This window comes from Oxyura jamaicensis, chromosome 2 (genome assembly GCF_011077185.1).
Source record: "Oxyura jamaicensis isolate SHBP4307 breed ruddy duck chromosome 2, BPBGC_Ojam_1.0, whole genome shotgun sequence".
Classification (NCBI taxonomy): domain Eukaryota; kingdom Metazoa; phylum Chordata; class Aves; order Anseriformes; family Anatidae; genus Oxyura; species Oxyura jamaicensis.
The window spans coordinates 138,566,288-138,589,040 of record NC_048894.1 but is presented as its reverse complement, the minus strand read 5'-3'; the positions used below and the strand labels follow the sequence as shown (position 1 = coordinate 138,589,040).

The following is a 22,753-nucleotide window of genomic DNA, read 5'->3' as shown; positions in this document are numbered from 1 at the left end:
GATTATGTTATATCTATAGGGCATAAATGCTTACCCATTGATGGTGTTGCCAAAGTCTGTCGTCCTACAAGCTGGGCGGGACCAAGACCATCCAGAAAATCACTGAACTGGCTATCTGCAGCCAACCTCACACCAGGGAAAATCAAACTGAAAAAGAATGTTGGAAATAAATAAGTAAAATCAGTAAATATTCTTGATCTTGCTTTTTGTTTTGTTTCTAGATGTTTTGATTTTATCAGTTATAATTCTGGTAATACTGTTTACAAGGAACTTATTTACACTGACGAGACTACAAAATAATTACTGTAATTTTCAAAACTTCCTGGTGTTCAACACGTAGTAATTCAGCCTCCAGCATATAATCACTCGAGCAGGTGAAGAAAGCACTAATCTTCACTGTTTTTACCTCCATAGTGTTTTATGCCATCATGTTCTCTTTTCCCAATATATCAAAGCCCTCTGTTAATTACTGTAGTATTAACAGGAGATCAGTTCAGCAGTTCAGTAAGGTATTAATACATGCCCTTACCAGTACTTTAGTTACATGAAGGTAAAATTTATCATGCTTCTCAGTCAATGACAACTCAATGGCTGAATGTCAAAAGTATCCAGTGAAATAAATACATTAGACTGAACACTGGTCACTATTATTCAAAGCACCTTTTAAAATCATCATTCATTATAAATAATATGTCTTGGGGAATGACATATATTCAATAATGGAAATTAAATTCATCATGGAAAATGACCAAAGTAACTTAAAATTCAGATTCTTGCCATAAATTATCTGTGACCCAATACAAGTCAACGATTACTATGAAGAACAATCTGGTCAGTAACTGCTTGAGAAATAGTTTTCTAGATGGCCAATGAAAAGAAAAGATTTTAAAAAATAGTGAGATTTGTAATGACCAACCATAAATAAATGTCCATCTCAAGTGCATACAGTGCATTGACCAGGACTTCTGAGATGTATCGTCCAGTAAAGGTATATTGTCCAGCGCTGTGAATGCCACTAAAAAATTTGTCCACAATAACACTTGTCTGGACAGTGCCTTTGACATACCACTTAGAGGTCTGTAACTTTTACAAAAAGCATGATATGGGATGTTAAAATACATGACAGTCTCATACTTCCACACAGATCGAGTTGGAGAGAGAGTTTTTTGGCCACAGGAGGAAACTTAGGCTTGGTCTTTAAGCAGCCTATCAATGACAGTAGCTTGTGGAGGGGATTCTGACTGAACATGACCTACAGCATTCACCTGACTTTTGTCTAACCATCAGTTTTGTGGAGAAACGACAGGGGACCACAATAGTAACTGCTGCTTACTTTCCCTCGGAGCTGTAGCTGTTCATGCTCCCATCCGTCGACTCGCGGCTGGCCTGACGGGTCATCCAGTTCCTCATCTCCACGGCCAGCCCTGTCTCAGTGCTCCTCTGGACGGTGCTCCGCAGCTTCTTACCCCCTGCCTCTGTGGAGACAGAACAGACATCTCCATCGCACCACGCCACCCTAGCTGGCTGTCCTGCAGGGCACCGCTCCACGCCGCAGGAGAAGTCGAAGCCAGAAATCACTGACCTGTACTGAGTCTTCCCTTTAAAAAATATCAGTATTTTATTAATAGGCAAGCAGACAGAACACTCATCATAAATATCTTTTAAGATATCTTAGTTCTGTCGCTACCAGCTGTTCAGACACAACACACAAGTCTGCCTGTGGAGGTAACCAGATTTATACCAGCCAGAATCTAGTCTGTTTAAAATATGTTTTCTCTGGATGAACACATCCCTCCTAGGAATTCAATTAGACTGCTGCCATTCTGTCAAAACCTGCAGTGTCTCAGGAATGTTTTAATCCAGCTGAATTATTGGATTTAAGAACATTTGGTCATTATCTGCTTAGAGACATCAAGTTAGAGACATCCATTAGTAAGGACAGTAAACAACAGATCAAGGACCCTTCCCATCCCCTAAAAAATAAGAATAGTGACCTTTATGCACAATATGAAACTTTATTTCCATCTCCAAGAGTAACATTTTTGTATCCATTTGTATAGCTTAATTTTAGTTGAAAAAAACAGCATAGTGAGAGATAACTGGGTATTGGATAAGGGAAAAATACTCAAAACTTAATAAGGGGGGAAAAATAAAAGAAGTGATTATAGTATTATTTTAGTGTAAAAACTTTGATCAAGACCTCAGATTGAAGTTGTGTAAAAACTCCAGAAAACAACAAAAATAATCAAGAACTGAATAAAGCCTCAGTTCTTCTTTCATGAATAAGACAGTCACTCCATGTCATTTCTGATTTTAAACATTATTCTCTGCAAGAGTGCAACAGCGCAGGGAATGCAGTATTCCAATTTCTTCTACCTGTTCAATGGATAAAACCCCCTGACTTCAGCCCACTGAGATGTGTTATACTGATAACAGAGTAATAACTCTAAATGTACATGACACCAAATGATACCAGATTTTTTAATACACTTGATACACTGAGTGGACAGAAATATCCAAGATCCTGGTACATCTAGGGCCTTGTCCTCTTCTGCAGTCTTCCATAGCCTCTGCTACCCCTTCAGCTCCTCTGGCTCATGCCACACCAGAGGGCAGAACAGCAAGGAGGGATACATGTCAGGTAAAGAACATAGGGATTTTAGATAAGTGGGAAACAGACACCTAAAATACCTTGAAAACCCACTGCCCCCTGTCAATAAATATTTAATAACATTTCAATAACATTTAGCTGTCATGAGACATTTCTGTATCAGCGTCATGAATGGTTCATTGACATCTTGTAGTCATGTTGCTTATCATAAGACTTATATGCCTTCCTTAACACCAAAACTTTTAATCAGTACAATATAAATAAAAGTAAGAAAAACCATGTTGCTTTAAATCTTCACCTTGCCCCTTAGGTAGCATCCATAAATTTGGTACTTACACAGAAAGAAATATTTTTTTTTTACTCTGTCAAAGCTAGTTCTGAAAATTCCCATTATTATCTGAAGCAATAAATTCATATATAAAATAAAATACAAGGCTAACATGACATATGGAAAATGAAGGGCAGAAGTCGACAATTGGGTTGCATTGTTCCAAGTGTCTGCTCTTCTATTTTTTATATTAAACTAATGAAAGCTGGCAGCTGACTTCCAACATTGGCCCAATGTTGATCTAAAATCCAATCATTCAGATCAAAGAAACATTAACACAAAACTGCCTGGAAAAAAATGTGCTATTGTCTTGTAGGGAAGGTACGCAGTGTTACAGTTGAATCTGAAAGGCATGCAGCTCCTGAAGCTCCATGCTCCATTCACTTGAAGTACTGTTGCAGGATATTACCCTTCCAATGTTAAGAGCTCTTTTGATTACTTAGTATTCATTCTTGTTAAATGGTGGTCATTTTCATTTCATTCTTGTAAACATGAATTATACAAATTTAACAGAATGACTCCATCTTACACGATTCTTCAAGTTTTTGTACCATCTTTCAAGGATTTTGGGGCTTGGGATAAATATGAGTTTGACTATATGATATATGAAAGAGCATACAGTAACCTTTATTAATTAGCAAGGCAGATTTTTTCTCTGAATTATAATTTAAATTTTGTATGCCTTTGCTCTACCAAAACATTCATAGAAAAAATAAACACATCTGTTGCTTATCAATTTACTAAGAAATTAAGGCACAACTAGTGCAATTGCCATTCAAGTCTTCATAGAGACACGTGTTTCACCAGCTGTTCTTTGCATCCCTTTGCACCAGTGTTCCTTTCCCACATTCACATCAACTGAAAAAAGTACTCTGGTTCACAGGAAGACAAGCCAACAGCTGAGAAAATGCAATGTTGTTATAGAATGAAAGTTGAATATGCACAGAATACCCCATAAATGCAGGTGATAAACAGGAATTATTTGGACCCAAACAGTGAATTAAAGAAGGGTCAAAAAGCCAATGTGAATAATAATTTTCAGGTTTTCAGCAGAAAATGGCACATCTCTCTGATGGTCTCAAAAGAGGAAGATCTGACCTTTCAGCAGTAAGGCTGATGTTAGCATGATGCTAATCATGATGTTGATGCTTCTTGAAATAAGAAGTGAAGATTTTAACAGCAAAATGGCATTTTGAAACAGAAACTCAGAAGAAGCCCCAGCTCACAGACACGACTCCAGAACCACTGCTTTAGAGATGAGTATTCTTTCAGATTTAGCTTGGCTAAACTAGTATGTAATAATAGACATGAGAAATGCTTAAACGTGATTTCACAATACTACCACTACTTTGGTCCCTGGAAAAACATAACAAACCAAATATAATCACACAATTTCTCAAGCAATTTAGATGCAAAAAATGGTATTTATATGATTCATAGTTCATGTTTCATAAGTTCAGCATTAAAATACTTAAAAGGTTGCAAGTAGTAATGAAAATGTGAAGCAGCTTATCAGCTCAAAGAAATAGTCTTTGGTATCATACTTTCAAGCTGTAGCTGGTGGAAGACCTGGCTGCAGGTCTTACTGCTCCAGTAAATCCAAACTGTTTTCCCTCATCCTTACCTATAAATTAGAGTATCCTCAGCTGTGTTGATTCAACTACTTGAGTGTCTGCACTCTTTAGCAGATCTAGCCCCAAAATAACCAACCAACAGTACTTTGAAAAGTTGTTCTTCTAAGGCAGATCATTTCAGAAAACCAGTTTTCAAAACAAACAGTTTAAAGATCCCAGTTGAGGCGATGCTACTCTCTAGCTAAATCAGTAACTTGGGGGTGCATCTACCTTACATAGAAGTACACACATCACTGGTGCCAGTATAAAGGTGGCAATCTGGATTTGTAATCATAAAGTATTTACACATATACACTCGCTTCACACACAGTTTTTAACCCCTCCCAATGAAAGGATGCGGAAATGAGAGAATTAGTAGTGTACTTTGTTGCTAGGTATGATGCTGACCACCTACTCTGAAAATAAATTTTCTCATAATTTACTGAACTCTAATAAAGAACACTGAGAATGTTCTCCGAATTAGCATAATCTAATTGCCTTAGAAAAAAGAAATTTCTCTTAAGTCGCCAGCAAAAATATGGAATACATTATCTGAAAAACACTAGTTCAGATTCTTATGGCTATATTGTATGGAGTGGAATAAATTACCAGAAATAATTGCTCTGGCATTTATGAAGGCACATTCATTCTTACAGTTAATCACATTGGTAATTTAACTAATATGGTTACTGCAAATAGACTCTACAGGCCTTATTTTCTAAATGATTTGTGGATTTATTTGCTCCCATAACAAGGAGTGCAAATTGCTTGGAAATTAGGGGTGCAGCACTCCTGATGTGATCTTCCGTACCAGATGAGGGCAAGCTGAAGACTGCAGTGAGCACAACAGATTACCTTCTGTGATCTGGGATCCAGCCAGATGATAACTGCCTCTGGTGGGGTCTCAGCTTGCTCTCAGCTAGTGCCTGCAAGGAGAGCCCCAGGAGAGGACACTGCTGGTGCAGGCAGAGGCCAGCTGGTTATGCTGGTTCCCATGTGGTATGTGAGCTCTCGGTTGGACTCTCATGGAGTGTAGAGCAGCTGTGGCTTCAGAAACACATTCAAGTACTTGAAGTGCCACTTTTCACGGTACCAGAAAGGTTGGATAAAAACTGATTCAGTATTTTCATCTGAACTGGGGAGTTAGATCCACAAAGAGCATGAAGTGACTATTTTTCAAGAGCAAAAGTCTCTAAGTATCTGGAGACCTGCTCTGGGCACATCAAGAAAAAGGTTAGATAAAATTATCAGAGAGGCTAAGAACATTTGAGCCTACCTAAGAGAAGTGGACAGGGTAGGTCTCAAATCGCCTTGCGGACACACAATTCTGGATCTGGCACAGCCCAGTTTTTGGCATTTAGCTCGTTTAAGCACCGCAGGGAAACACAGCTCAGCGGTTTCTTTGCTTACATCACCACATGACCCAAGCAGCCAACATGGGTTAGGATCTACTAATTTATGCAAGAAAATCTGGGAAACCCAGATTCCACCATCACCTTGATTTTAAGAACCTTTGAGGCCATCTTACCTCAAGACAGTGCTCACCGCCAGCTCACGAAGTGTTCTGTTACCGTCCTTCTGATGCAATTTCTCCCCAGGGCATGATGCAAGCACTTCTGAAGCCCAGAAAGCATTTGTAGGGCAGGAGTAACCATAACCACAGACTTTCCCTTACTTCGTGCTTGTAGGGAAGAAGGGAAGATCGTTCTTTGTACTGGTTCTTCCTCCCACGCACATCTCAATACAGAACACTAAGCAATTCAGACTGGGATGGGAATGGCCTGCCGGAGGAACCCAACAGCAGTGCTGCCTTCAGTAGGGATGCCCTTCAGTAGGGGGGCAGCCAGGTAGGAAAAGTTCGACAGAGCCTAGACTAAGAGAGCCTCAGCCTCCACTATGCCTACACAATCCTCTGGAAAATCCTATCCTGTCCTTCAGGAAGTAAGTAACTGCCTGAAAGACACATGGCCTTCCCTTCCAGAAAGCCAACTGTCCACATCATAGGCGGCAAAGGAATTAAATTTTCTCTAGAACAATTTCATTGCTCTCCACTGCATTTTCAGGTGCCCAGACACCTTCCTCTAAAACAGAGCCTCACAGCCTCTGGTCAGAAAAGATTTTTAAATTTCTTGGGAGCCCTCATTAGTTTTTCATTTTCAGTCAAGAAATACTTTTTCTCTCTTGTCCTATGCCTTTTTATTTCCTCCTCTTTCTTTCCTCTGGCCACAATGAAAGCATGTTTAATTAAGATTAAGGTTAATTAAGACAGCACCTAAGATAAAGTGAAAGAAAGAGAGAAATAAATGAAATAGTCAGCTGCAAAAGCACTGCTTGAACTTCTGATCAATAGCTGGTAGAAGCTTTTGGATCCCATTCTCATTGAATTCCCATATACGGGACCCAAGAGGCAGCCAACAAGAATCTTGGCTGTTCACGGGATATAAAGCTCAGACTAAATTGCAGCATCCTTTGTCTGTATTTCATTTCCCTTTCACGGCAAGGCTGGTCATACTTCCAATCTGGAAAAGATCCCCCCCGGCTTGTTGTGGCTGCATGATGTGAGGTCAGTTTACCACAGGCAATGCTGTGGTTTAAGGCAGGCACCTGCTCCTTATTGCCTCCCACTTCTGAATGTGTTTAAAGTTGTATTCTGCCACTTTAATTTCCCTGCTCTGCTCATATTCATTCTCCTGATAGTTTTAACTGATCCTTCTGCAAATATTTAAGAGCATCAGACAACAGAAATTGCTTCTGTCTGCGTGGGGCATCACTTCAAGCTTTTCAACACTTGCAATCCCAAGAGCTTTTAAAATATTTTTACAAGACTGAGGTATTAACAAGAACTGTATTTCCCATACATGATAATTACTTTAATGTTTCTACAATTCCTGTATCCCCTGTATTATTATACAGAATCAGTGCTGAGCATGCTACATACAAAATTGACACATCGCTGCCTCTGACAGCTTTCAGCTTCTTTTCAACACCTGTGCTGTGCACCATGCCCTGGAGATCCCAACCTGGCATAAAGGGAACTGCAGCAGTAGGGTCTGGAGCTTGTCCATTCCCCTGACAAGGAATTTACCTCTGATAACAGCCCCCCCAGCACGCTGGGAACCATCCCAGGGAACCGCTCTGGATGGGTGCTGGTGGTACTGATATTCCTGCCACCCTCTGTGATCTCCGCTTCTCTGTTGGTTACTTGGCCCTGACCGTATGACAGCAAACCAGCTTTGAAGACTTTTGGTTGGATTCCTTGTTTGAAGGATGTTGAGTACAGATTTTGACTGCAGTGTTGGCACAGTGAAGGACATTTTTAAGTATAATGCAGAACTGCATACTTCACAGTACACACTGAAACAGAAAACCCCCATTTCCATACATAACCCCAACTTTTCTTAATATTTCAGAAAATATTGCCTTTTTTTTTTTTTTTTTTTTTTTGCACCTCGGTGTTCATTGTACTGATATCAGGAGCTGCTGTATCTAGACAAAAAAGCATCAGCTATGCATTTTAACTTTTTAACTTTCTAACTCAATCTTTACAGCTTTCCAACTAAGCTACTGATGCATTCATGTACCTCATTAAATACAACAAATACAAAACTCATGTGGTAAACACTTACCTAAGAACACTTTAAAAGGAACAATCAAAACACCAAGCGTGCCCTATTGAAATGACAACAATATAGACCTTTAGATTTTATAAGAAATGGAAATATTTAATATATATATATATATATATATATATATTTAACTGCCTACTTGGCCCATGAGAGATCAGGACATCCTGATTATGCTAATGTTATTTTTATAATTTTTTATTTTACTACAAGGCTGAGAAGGTCAACAGAACTGTACACAGACACTCGGGCATTTTGAGCACCATTGCAGCAGTCTCTGCTTCTGTTACTGATAAGACCACATCTCTCCTAAGCGTGGTTGGAGGACCCACCAGCCAAAAGCCTCCTAGGATTGCTGTAAAACTGAACACAAAGATGTGACACCAAAGAAGAGCTTTGCTTTTCAGCCCACAGCTGTATGCCCCACGTGCCACGTGACCTGAATGAACAGCATACTGGGTACCCTCCCTCAGTTATGATCCAATAGAGACTGGTGATCTGGCAATTCAAACATAATAGGTCCGACTTTGGGCACAAGCAGAAAGGTAGCATTTTATACCCACACTGTACATCCTGTACAGCAATCTGCATGGCTACAGAAAGTGCAAAGCAGCGGGAAACCAGCCTTATCCCCAAGCTATTAAAATCCTGAAAAAATAGAGCAAGCAATTTTGTAGTATTACATTCTAATTTTATATCCCGTTTACATAAGGAAGCGCTAGGTAGGTGCACATCTTCACCACGAGAAACCTCTAAACCCAGCCTTTGATTTTGCCAATGACAAAGGATGACCATCTTGAGTAGAAAACCAACGCTGCAGTTCTGTGTTACAATGCTGTTAGGTTTATATGCACATTTTCCTGGATGAGGAGCTCATTAATGACAGTTATTCCATGCAGCGCCAAGAGCAGATTACAACTTCTGAAACAGTGAAGAGTGTTGCTGTAATGAGGAGCTCACAATTGCTCTTCATTTTTGTATTATATGAATTGAGATGTATTTTCTAAATACATAACAATGCTAATAGCATTCTTTAACCCAATCTTGTGTATTTTTAGTAGAGCTGGAATGATTACATACATTATCAGAAGGATCTGTGCAGCAGTTTTGAATGATGCAGCGAGTGTGTTGAAACGATTCAACATCCTCTGTTAGGGCTTAATGAGATAGATGGTGCCAAGTAGTTGGATGGCTACTGAGATTACACAAATTAGGAACAGATCTTCCTCTTAGCTTTGTCTGAAATGAGTAATGGTACCAGGCAAATGCCATTATTTAAATAACCGCAGCTCCCCAAACTCCGACATTTCACACTGTAATGACCCATTTTCAAACTACTGCTGTTAAACATTTACCTCTGCAATTGAAAAAATGGCAACACAGCCAGACACTGCTCCACTCCGCTACGCCGTTGACCTTGCCACTGACAAATGACAATTACAGCACGTTGATTTATCTCAGACAGGTTTTTTCAGGTTTATGTAGGTATGAAGCCCATCACACACCGTAGCTTCAAGGCTGCTGATGCAGCCATACCTGAGCTGTTCAGGTAGATGCTGCTGAGTAACTAAAGCTCAGGTCAGAAACACAACAAATACAAGAGAAATGCAGCTTTAAAACTCTGCTGGGCATTTCCATCACACAGTCAGCTGAAGCATGCTATACTTTCTTTGAATGTCAACCCTTCTGCAACCTCCTCTACTCTCCTCTGCTGGTTTTCCAACCAGTCCCCAGATTCCACGTGTTTTAAGCCACACTCTCTGCTTTGCTGGCAGCAGTATTCCTACGCTTCTTTTGTAAAAGGTCTTATCCACCTTGGGACTGGAAAGGCAGATGGAAATTGTCAGAAATGACTTCTGCGCTGCCTCTGCAGCAGTCAGCCAGAGGAGCTGGGCAGGTGGGAGAGCCAGCCCTACCGCATGGACAGCAAGGTGGACTGGAATCTGTCCCTGAGCAGTGTGGTAGCAGCAAAGATAAACTACAGACCATAAAATTTAACGTCATGCAGATTCTATTGAGTGATTTTCATCCTCCAGAGGAGCCACCCCACTTTTGCAGGAGATACACAGCAGACAGCCTCTGGTGTGTTAGCATCAGTTGAGCCTACGGTCCTTAAAGCTTTGTCCTTTACAGCTCATACCTTTCCATGGGACAAAATACCCTTCTTTCATCTTCCACCTTGACTCTGCCTCTGCACATTCCATGCAAGCAAGGTCATCTTTACCACCAAGGCCAAAAAATAGGCCAATTCCCCCAAGAAGCTGTAGTTACTCTCATTTTCTTCACTGCCTGATAGTCCTGCTATTACTTTATTCTTTTTAAGAGGACAATTTTAAAGCATAACGACTTCATGTGCAGGATCCTCTTCACTTTAATAATTACCGTGTTAATGAATTTATTGTTACTACTTCCCCCATTTTCTATTTCTGGTTAAATTATTGTCTGCTTGTTATTGTCTACTGGGACCTCCAGAGGGACAGTGTGATCTGGTGGCCTAACCACAGGAACTGAATCCAGGAACTGCACAGCTTTATTCCAGCTCTACCAACGAGCAGATGATTAATCTGCGAACAATGCCACTGAAATCAATAATAGTGCTCAAGTGAGCAGTTAAAGATGCGTTTAAAGTCCTGCTCCTTCACTCACTGGCATCAATGGCACACTCTTGCTCACACCTACGTGATCAAGTAACTCTTCCAACCAGATTTCCAGATAGCTACCAGCTCGGTAATGGCAGCATACAACGGGTTTGATTCCTACTGAAGCCCTGTGGCAACACTCAAGAAACTTCTTTTGGCAGACATCGTTATGCAGAACTGCAATGTATATTCTCCTCAGCTAACAAAACTCCTTCCTGCTATTTCTGGCATGATTGTCTTGGGCTGAAGAACATTCTGTGGCTTTTTTTTTTTTTCTTTCTCTCCAATTGCCTTTTGTTTTTCTAACATACTGGGAGTCCAAGATTCCTTCCAGTTCTTTCTGAATTAATTTATGTCTTAAATTATCATAAATTATCTCTCGAATTGTCTTCAGCACCTGAAAAGCATTTGATTTTCCTCTTGAATCTCACAGCTTCGCTACCATCCAAAAACTCAGTGCTTTGGCGAAGAAGACATTCAATTGAAATACAGTCCCTTTTGGAGGGCATATTTCTGTACGCAGGTCTTGCCACGAGTGGCTTTTCCATGGCTGCACTCCTGACAACCTGCCATTTAACACCACATATCAACACCTCAGTGTAAATGCAAGGCAGAAGTGAATGTAGGGAGTGTAAAACAAAAGCGTAGCACAAATTTAGCACAGCAAACAATACACACTGTGTAATCTGAGGAAGCACCACGTTAACAGTCCCACTCGTAAAGGCAGACATAAGCTTTCTAGTGACCACATGCAATCCGAGCCTCTGCTTTCCTCTGTGTGAGTGCTGGATAACCTTCAGTCTTGCATGAAAAAATTCACTTGCTCAAGCACATTTTCCAGTCAACCACAGGAAACTTTAGTAAACTCAAATCCACCGCTTTTAAATATCTTATGTTTGTGAAATTTTGCATTATCGCTACACAGACATCTAAAACAATGTCACAAGCATTTACATTTGAAATACCCCAGTCGTTTGAATTTAATGACAAAATTTCCTTTAACTTCAACAGAGCCAGGATTGAGAGGCAAAATGTGAAGCTCAAGATGCTTCAAGAGCAGCTTCAAGATTCACACCCCAAACCTCTCTTTGATGACATCCATGTAATTTAAATCTGTTCCAAGCACCAGGTGATGCTAATTCTCACTTTACGATGCAGGCTGTGCCCTCTATCATCCATGAAGGTAACTAAATATACAAAAGACATCTTTTGAAAACCTTGGCACTTCCATAACAGACTTAATCTGCTCTGGTACCATGTGAAGTGTTAATACTGGGTGTGCCCCAGCACATGTACCAGAAGTACGTTAACAATGAAAAAAATATTTGGGGGCAAACCTGAAGGACTCGTGTAGCTGATGAGCAAGTCGGAAACGCAAGGACCAGTATCAGCACCCTGGGCTGTAAACCTGACCGGCCCACAGCAAGTTCATGCCGGCCACTGAGCTGGAAACCTGCAGCCTCTCCACAGCTGCCTCTTCAGAGCATCACAATTTGGATGCTGGGGCTTCAGAAGTCTCCTTTCTTCATCAACTGACACTCAAATGTGTCTCCTCATCCATGGTGTTCTAAAATGGCTTCTGAATTTGTTCCTATTAATATCTTCTTTTGAGTTACTTTTTGGTGACTTTGAAACTTGACGTTATGCATGTCCTTTTCTACCCAAAGACATACCTATGGTCCAGCGTATTCCTTTCAGCAGCTAACGAACAGAAGTCTTCAAGGGTGTATCATAAATAAATGCATCAATGGAACAGATTTTCTCTTTGTATTAAAAGTGTGATTGAGTGGAAAATGTAAAAGCACCTCTGTGTAGCAGGTTATCTTTTTTTTTAACCTACTCATCATACACAAAAATAACTGCCTCTTGAAGATGTGTAACTTATGAAGTGGGTTTAACATTTATCTTTTACAGATCAAACTGTAAAGCAGTAAGTACACAAACATGGGATCACACATACCACAACAAGTTAAGGACACTGGGGGTACAAAAATATAATTGCATAAAAGTATTCAGAAAACAACAAATTAAAATTGGGGGCAGAGGTGACCTGCATTCAAAAATGCTCATAGCTTTTTGTTTTTTTCTTTATAATCTTAGTGAGAGCACTAGAGAAAGGAGTTCAGCTGTCGTGCCTGCCATGCCTCTGTGACCTGGTGTGTCTGAAGTCTCAGGCAGCAGAGGCTCAGCTGCACAGAAACTGCACAGCAATTGCATCTCTGCTTTTTCATTTGAATTGCACAAAATGCATTTCAAAGTGTAGCCTACATCTACATAGGATCAGTTAACTTAAATAAACACATGTAAAAAAATAAAACTGTATACAGTCTTTTAACACTTCATTTTAAATAACTTGTGAACACAAACTAAATAAAACATTGAATTAACATTAAACTAACAGGTATTCCTCTATTGATTTTCATAAAGTTCAGATTTCTTCAAGTCAGTGAACAGCTTTAAAAGTAGACAAGTCTCAACTGAGGAATAAATTTATTTATTTTTTCCTAGAGAAGTAAAGAAAACAGACCAGAACAACACAAATCAATACTCTGATTTCACACTGGGCTAATGCCATTATTGTAACTAATAATCAGGACTGAAGAGACAACTATTCTGGAATGGATGGGACAACCTTTAAAGAATACCTAAGCATTTTAGCATAATTTATGACATTTTCAGTCCTTTAAAAATGTGTGTTTTCAGCCACACAGTTTATCAGCATGTCAAAAGATTAAACAAAATGCCCTCTGAAGCCTACCCTTCAGTCTACCGGCAATATTTTGCAGTTCACTTCTCTGTTCGTGGCAGGGAACAGATGAGAGTACTGAAGGACAGCGTATTTTGCCCCAGGGAGGAGCTCCCTATTTTCTACATTAGGAGCCAACCTGACCAGTCCCTGAGCAGGGACCAAGGCAAAGGCAAGGCACCAACCTCGGCATCCTCATCAGAAAGGAAGGATGCTCTGGGGATGACACTTCAGTGACTGCTGCACATGGGAAGATAAATTGAGACACGTGAAGGCTGGGGACAAACATTTGCCTTCGAACTCTCGACCTGAGATGTGGAAGGTGATATATGCTATGCAGATGTTTTAAATGCCTATTATGAATGGTGCACACACACAGCTGATATAAGACTGTCTAGCAGGATTGTACAAATACAGATATCTTCATTTGATATTGCTAAAATCTACCAAAGGTACAATGTGTTCAATTAATGTCAGTGAAATTAAGAATTTTAAATTATTTCTGGTAAACACTAGGAAGACTAAGCTCATTCTACATGTAAATACATTTAAACACTTTCTTTACAAAAGCAGTACTTTCCAAGTAAGCCACGAAACACAACTTTTGTCCCCGGGAGGGTTTGGTGCTGTGTCTGAGCACACACACACATTTGTTACACGCATCCCAGACAGGAACCAGGACATTTTATTTTTCAGGTTCTCTTAGGCTCCCCCCAGTTACACAGAGAAGCCAGAAGCCCCTGCGCTCCTCCTCTTTGCCATGGGACGTTCTGGTCCTGCAACAAACACACGGAAATTATGAGCGTGCTTTACAGCCGGGGCTGACTTTAGGGAGCGGAGACGGCCGGGTGTGAGACCTGCAAGGTCCACCTGGACGTACAGCCTTCTGCCTATGCCGATGATCCTAAGAAAAAGTGAAAAGGGGCCAGAATGTGGCGGTTCAGACGGGGTGCTCTGTGGGGTATGCCACCCTAAGAGGTGAGGGGTACCTGAGCCAGCCCAGGACTCTGAGGAAACACCCTTTATTTTGTGAAAATAAACGACAAGACCCTCTCCCCCCCTTCTTTCCACACAACTGAAGCTTGAGCAGTATCTCGGCTCTACGCTCACACCAGCCACCCCAACAGCCTCCCTCAAGCTGCGGGGCTGCCAGCGCCGTGCCCCCAGCCGCCCCCTGACCGCCGGTAACCGCCCGTCCCCGTCCCCGTCCCCTCACCTCCGTCCTCCTCCAGCGAGTTCATGCAGGGGAAGTACACGGCCAGCGCCTCGAAGGAGGCGGACAGGCTGCTCCGGCTCTGCGAGCGCTGCATGCTGCGCCCGCCGGCCGCCGTCTGCCGGCCCATCTTGGCCGAGCGGCACCCGCCCTTGGCGCGGTACAAGAAGCGCGGCGTCTTGGCGGCGGGAGGGAGGGAAGGGAGGGGAGCGAAGGGAGCTGGGCGGGCTGCGAGCCGCCGGGCTCGGCGCTGCCCCGCGGAGCTCAGCGATGCCTCCGCCGGCTCCGCCGCTCGCGGTGGGGATGAGGCGGGCCGGGCAGGGCAGGGCCGGCGCCTGTCAGCGGGGAGAGCCGAGAGCGGGAGGCGTTGGGTGGGCAGGCGGGGGCGGGCCGGGCGGCGGGGGGAAGGCGGCGCCCCGCAGGCACCGCCCGCATGGGTCGGGACCGCCCGGGAGGGCCGGGACGGGGGGAGGCTGAGGCGGAGCGGCCCACCTGGGGCAGGAACGGGGCCGAGCGGTACGGGGTGGCTGCGGCTGGCCACCCGTGGCACCTCTGGAGCCACCCGGTGCCACCCGTGCCCAAGCAGGGACACCCAGAGCAGGGTGCCCAGCACCACGTCCTTCTGAAGGTCTCCAAGGCTTTTGACGGAGGAGACCCCACAGCCTCTGGGCAGCCTGTGCCAGGGCTCGGTCACCCGCACAGCACGGAAGGGCTTCTAGTTTAATTTCTGCCTCTTATGTTTCGTCTCTGCTTGCTGCCAGTGGTCCAACGTCCAGTGAGGAATCCGCCCTGCAACCAGAGACAAATCCCACACCGCTCCTTCACTTCAAGCGAAGCTCCTTCACTTCTAAAGCAAAGCTTTAGAAGCTTCAAACTTCTAACACACACCTACATCCTTTGCAGATGCAAGGGTGTCTTTTCCGAATTCACACAATTTGCTCACAGCTGCAGTACATCATCTGCATTTTTGATTTTACCACTATGTTCTCACCACTATTTACCTTTGTAATAAGGTAAATCATCATTAATAAATGATTTATTAATGCTGTGTATAGCATTTGGGAAATTGTCCCCCCAAACAGTAAGAAACTAAAGCACTGGACATCATTAAAACCAACTACTTACTGCTGTCTTTTGCAGCATCAATAACTTCTTCCCCTACAGTTCACGACAGCGCAAAAGCGGTACCAAATCCTGCACACGGCCGTTGTTTTGCTACTGGCACTTTAAACTGTAACATTAGCACACGTTGTTTTTTTTTTCCTGTTGCCTTTCAGAAGTCTTTAAATCCACCCAAATAATGGTAAATGATATTCAGGGTTTGACCTAACGAACTTCACAGTAAAAATGCCGGTTTGAAGCCAAATGAAACTTCACAAAAATTGTTTATAGAGCTACACCTGGAGCTCTATATTTGAGTTGATGATTGAAAAATACTATTTATGCTTGGATAATAATAAAAGATCTTGAACAGTCAACAGAGTTGTGCTTTGCTGCAGACTGAAAACCCATCAGAAGTTCAGCACTCAGGGACAGAACTCATCACCACTCAATCTACAGGAAAAATGACTTCTTAGTGAACTCACTGTAGTGATAGCTATTTTTACAACATGCATGATATTTTCATGTAAAGACAACAATAATAAAATATTCCCAATAAAATGTGTTTCATGTGATACCACAAGCACTCACTTTGGGACAAGATAAATCCTCTTTTCCTCTGCACCAGCAAGAAATGATGTACAGGGCAACTTATCTAGGTTTGACATCTTTTGGTGTCTCACTCAGGCCATATTCTAAAAGGTACATTCAGTTGGTGATGATACTGGATGAGGCACTCCACTTTGAGATGGACACTCAGCCTGCAAAACATCCAGCACTCCCTCTAAAATCACCCTTTGCATCTGTACTAGCACTGCATCAAGTCAAAGTATAATTGAATTGCTGAGAGAACTTCTGTTTACAGTTTAGTCTAAAAAGGTAAGTTACTAAAATGCTGTAAAGCAAATGACAATCATAGTTACAACAACAAATCTCTAATATGCAGCTATCACTTAATTGACAAAAAATAATGAAATGTGTTGAAGTAATTGATAAAGATATTTTAAAGAGACTTGACTGTAAAGTCTTCTATCTATAAAAATAAAAGCGAACTTTCAACATTTTTATCAATGTAAGATATGGCTGAAAAATCAATGTTTGTAGCTTGATTTATCTTAATAATCATTCATGACTGCTCTGCACAAGTGAAATACAGACCTGGGGCGGTGCACTCACAGGACACCTCGAGGCGATGCATGGCCTCATAGCTGCGACCTGGAGGCTGCATGGCTGTGCTGTTGGCCCCCACACTGCTCAGACACTCAGCACTGAACAAGACTTAGCCACAGCGATTACAATGAGTCAGTGCTGTTGTTAATATTGTACAGTATATAACAGAAGTGTTACTATCATTGATAAAATCAGTCTGTACCAAGAAAATCACTTTAAATATTGCAAAATCCATAATAAATTCAAAATTACCCCAGTTACAGGTTGTGGTACAAGACACCAATTCAGCAAACATATGACAAAGCACCAAGACTCCTTAACATGCTTCTCTCTCTTGATTTTCCTTCTTTGAAATAAAGGCTAATGGGAAGAATGAAAACAAAGACCAAGAATTGAGATAAGACAACAGTTGCCAGTGTTCTAGGATCTGGGGAGGCTTTCCTGGAACATTTGATAACGATTGTATTATACAAATAACGTAATTGATGGCAGTCTAGCTGCATGTCTTGACTGCAGAAAACAGGATTACCACCCTGGCATTGACACCAGAGCAGCTGGCTCCTGAATGTAAGATATAAGCGTACATTGCCATAAAGGGGTCCTGTCCACTGACGTTATGGAAAGGTGACCAAAAGTTTCTTAACACTCCCTTTTAAACCTGCAGTTAGGGAATGCATTCTGGGAATGGAACTGAGAAGGAGTTACTGCCCCTTTCTTCATCACCTCTTCTGCACTTCTGTCAATCATTGACCACAGATTTCTTTGGTTTGCTGCATGCAGGGTTTGCTTCAATCACAGTTGTCCTTAGAAAAGCCAGTGCAGCTGCCTAGCCTTCTACACATCTCAATGATCTACAACTTGCACTAAACCTATCAACTATAAAGCATGATATATTACAAGTAGAATTCAAACTTTTTAATCACTTTCCAAAGGTTTCAACACTTATAAAAAACCTGTGCAATGTGTCAGCTAAAAGAAGGGTGAGTGGCTTCCTCTGGTGACATGGGGGACAGTCTCCCACATGTCCCTCTGAGACGCAGTCCAGAGCAAGCTTTATTTAACTGAGTTTTGGCCTCCTTTTCTTACACCTCCAGCCTTCATGAAGCAGAGGCAACCAATACACTTCAACAAAGAAACACTTGATATACATCAACAAGCCTCCAAAATAAGAATTAGTGAATCAGAGAATCATCACCCCCTCAAAATAAATAAACAAATTTGAAAATCCAGCCTTTATCTAATTCTAGGAATACTGAAAAGGGACAATAAATACCAGTATTAACTGGAGGAAATGCTATTCTCCAAGTAAGTTACTATTCAAGGAATTTCCTGTAATTTTCCAGGTAAAGTATCACTGGGATATAAGATTGCAGTTTTTACTGAATTCAACATTTGATTTTATTTTTTTTTTTAAAGTTAAAGCAATACACTGAAAACATCATAAAATTACTTCCCAGTCAGTGTATAACAGTGTTATCAGATGTAGTAACAAGCTGACACTTACTGTACTTTGATAAATGTTAGGACTGTGCTGGTGTCCTCATGCCTGCAGAGAGGAGCATGTGGCAGCTCCAGCCATGCACATAAAAGGGGCAGGGTCCTGAAAGCTATGGGTCCTTCACAAGGTAATGGCTGTTTATACAGTTTCCCAACATACAAAAAAATAACTGTTCTTGCCTTGATCCTGACTAACATGATCACGAACTTCATTCAAGACTCCCTGTATTTTCCCGGGACCGCTGTTCCCAGTCCATGGTCTGAGTCTTGCAGCATGAACCAACAGTGGTCTCCTTCTCTCTGCAAAGATTCCTGATATAATGACCACTCTTACATCAATTTTCTAAATTGCATTTTTTAAAAGTCAATACATTTTGCATTTTCCAAGCATTCCCTATCAAGGCAGCCACACTTTTCCTTCTGCTCAAGCATTAACAGTGAATTTTTCCATTCTGATTCTTTTGGCATTTGCTACTGTAAGGTCAACTCCACCCCAAGTATCAAGCTAGGTCCACAGTACAGATTTCTACCAAAATAGCTTTGCTGACTGACACAGATGTTCTGGGAGAATTCCCTAGTTGTTAGTCCAAGTGTGGTTATATCAGCAAAACAGTGTTCTACTAGAGCTGTTTGTTTTGAATTTGCTGGTACCCAATTCCAGAAAAATGCTCCTAGTGTTCCCATCACCTGAACAGTCTGTGCCAGTGGAAGTTTACCTGTAAGTAGTTTAGCCCTTGTAAGGATCATTTCAGAATTTTGCCTTACACATTTTAAAACCACATACAGATTTGAAGAGCTGAAATAAATGGCTTTCGTATCTCTTCCAAAACACAGATTTCAATTTCTAAGAATAAAATTTAGAAATTTTAGCAAGGTGGGGATGAAGAAGTACTAATATTCTTTTTCCTAGAAACATAGGATGCTTTCAGATCAATGGAGATACCAGTTTTATTTTTTTAAACATTTTTTTTTTTTTTTAGGCAATGGTAGGATTGCTTGTCCTGCAGTCAGCATTCTGTATCATGCCTTAATGAACATGAATGAAATCTGGAAATCTCTCTCTTGCTTTCATGATAGTATTATTCTTACTTAAATAACCTATTTTTAACTTTCCCCTCTGAAGTTTACCATAAAACCATGAAAACAAAATAAATCATACTCTTCCTAAATAACAGAGAGCTGCTAATGTCCTGGCATTGCAGTAATGCAGTGTAGCTAGCTCACAAAAAACTAAGAGGTCAGCACCAGAGCAGAAAACCTTTACACAGCTAAGTATTTCTATTTTGATTAAAATAATTTCACACCTTCCTGATCACAGGGTAATCCGCAAACCACAAGGTGTTGTACAACTCAGCAAAATATATTACTTCATAATGCTTCATCAGGGTGAGAAATAAAGAGCACAGAAATAAAAATGTACATGCTCTTTTAAGGTAAAAAAAAAAAAAAAAAAGTTGTTTGTTGTTTTGTTTTGTTTTGTTTTGTTTTTTAGAAAGAAACCCACATGAAACAGTATTAATCTGTTTAAAAAAAAAAACGCTCTCACACATGATTTTATATAAAAAAGCATATATTGAGGCTACCTGCTCTCTTTATTTGGATCCTAATCCACCTTTTTGTCTCTGAGAAGGAAAATCCACATGGAATAACCTTCTTTATAATGAAACAAATCCATCAGCTTAGAAACACACTTCAGGTTTTCACATGTACTCTCAAATATTTCAGCTGCCTGTGTACTCCATGGAAGGTTTTCAAATTATCTTACATGAGACAGTGTAATTACTCTCTGAAACTGTAAGTTCATGAAACATGATTTGTTTCCCTCTGTAATTCAGCCTTCAGTACAGAATTGACAAAACCAGGGCAGGAATTTTGCACTTGAGCAGCTTGGGGAGCACACGTACTGCACAAGGAATATGCAGAAGAAACGCACCTGAGTTGATGCAGCAATCTGCTGGTGTTACTTAACAAGATGTACTGTGGAAAAACACCCTGTTACCTTTATGCTTGTATTTTTCCAGAAAAAAAAAATAAATAAATAAAAGAAGTACTGAGATGAAATGTGTTTTGCAGACAGCATGTGAAAATGACAAATGAGGACAGAGCAAGGTATGTATCTGTCACCCACTGCTCTCTCTCTCTGCAAAGTCTAGAGAGCACTGTTTGCTGAGACTCTGCTGCTAAAATGCAGGTCTGGTTAGATGAGTCTGCCCTGGGAGAGTATTACATTATTGTCAAGTGGGGAAAGCTTCGGCGAGTCCAAATGCCAGCAGTGTAAGGGGACATTTGTCTTGCAAGCCCGTAACCTAATTTTGACATAACCTGTAGAAGGTTAATGTATATTAAGCAGGGATGATTTTGCAAAGTTCTGTGCCTATCACATTATCTGTTGCTCTTGACACAGGATTCATTGGCCCTGTGCCACCCATCTGCATTACTCCAGGGCAGAGCAACCAGGCAGTGCTCCTCCAAAGCTTCCCGGGCCACGCACAGCCCCATGTGTGGGGAGGCCAGGGGAGGCCAGGCCCTTATCAAGGGCGCTAATTTCATGCCAGACAGGTAATGTACATGGTGTGAGGCCTCCAAATCTTAATGAGGGTTTTAGAGGGGGCCCTGCTTAGGGAGTTCAGTCTGCTAATGAGACACCCGGACTTGAATGGTCAGCTCTGAACTCACAGGCTACGGAGCAAGAGTCCGAGGCAGTCGGTGTGCACTGGGATCCTGCCAGGAACAACAAAAAAAAACTGCTCTCCAAACAAAGTCTAAATGAGCTAGAGGAAAGAAATATATTTTTATCTACTGATGTCATGTTTAACTGACAAAATCACAAATTTTAGTTTTATTTTATAAGGTTTCATACTGTTTGCCTTTCCTGCAGAGGAATGCATGCTGTTGTCATTACACTGCTCTCATTTCCATGGTGTTTGAGTCATAGCAGTGTCTCTTCAGCCATGATCACACAACCACATGAATCCCAAAATCCCACTGCTGATGAAAAACAATTTTATTTTTCTATTCCACTTGTTTTTACTCTGGCAATCTACAGCTACATCTGCATGAGTAAGTGCAGTACCAAGGCACAACCTGAGGCACTGGAACTCGTCCATTTCACTGCCACGCTGTTAGAAACATCTCTAGCAGAGCATCAGCCTGAACATCTATCACTCCTCGAATAAAGCCCTGCTTTGGGAGTTAAAGTGGGACAGCAATAACTTCCAAAAAGCTGTTTTGGAGGCTAGAAAGTTGAAGAGTATGGATTTGGGTAATTCTGTGCCAGCTGGACTGAGCACTAGAGATCAAGCCTGTGTGTTTGAACGCTGTAATACAGAGAAAAACTGTTTCTCTCAGATACGACACTACTGGAGATTTAAGACTGCCAGGCAGGAATTAACTGCAGATACAAAATACAAAGTTCACTTGCCAAAGAACTTACCTGGTTTCAAATTACTATGCTACAAATAATTTGGAAAACAAGTTAGCTGTTTGAAAGCCAGTCAGCCACGCTATCAACTGTATTAATGAGTTCAAATATGATTCAAAAGAACACACGTTAATTTTTAATTGCTCTGAGTAACCTGTAACGCTCAGAAACCTCTCACGCTTTGCAGATCATCCTGTATTAAGTCCACACCGCTTCTTGTGTGGCTGAGTGACTGCTGGTGAGCGTATGGTCCGGCCAAAAGGGGGCATTGGCAGCATACTCATGCCTAGCTAAACTGCTCAGCGTGGGAGAGCTCTCCGAGCCAAAGGTTAGTGCTGTTGAAAACGTTATTGCAGCCTTCAAGGGAAATAACTAACACACTGACACCTTCTCAGATGGAAAACCAATACACGAAGAGTAGGATGCATGCCTCTTAAATATCTCTTAATTGAAATATAATGTCAAACACTGCTAAGAACATAGATTTTACATTGATTTGGGAAATTTCCTAAATAATTTAAATTCAATTACAATGCCAGTTTAAAGTTATTTCCCTGATACTTCACGTTATGTATGCAGAAATGCCACACATTTTTCTTACACATTTTTGCACTTTCCAAAAATCATGACCTTTCACCATACCTAACCAACTAGATCTATACACATAAGATTATATATGTAAGGCTTAGACATCTTTTCATAATTTCATATTTAGGGACTGAGAATAACAGAGGTGTAAATCTCCATATACTAGTATACTATGGGTACTATTAGTAAATACAGAGAATGCC

At 41.2% G+C, this 22,753-nt stretch overlaps 1 protein-coding gene across 24 annotated transcripts in view; it reads right to left on the bottom strand.

The window, feature by feature from the left end:
- RIMS2 (regulating synaptic membrane exocytosis 2) overlaps positions 1–22,753 on the bottom strand; it is a 457,720-nt gene that overhangs the window by 5,480 nt on the left and 429,487 nt on the right. For 23 of the 24 annotated variants that reach the window (XM_035316481.1, XM_035316485.1, XM_035316482.1 and 20 more), the window contains 2 exons: positions 1,334–1,475; positions 35–147 (listed from right to left, as the gene is read on the bottom strand). In XM_035316481.1, coding sequence (XP_035172372.1) covers positions 35–147; positions 1,334–1,475 — 255 coding nt within the window. Of the gene's footprint in view, positions 1–34; positions 148–1,333; positions 1,476–14,776; positions 15,031–22,753 lie in introns of those variants that run through there. The other variant, XM_035316505.1, reaches the window with a different exon arrangement.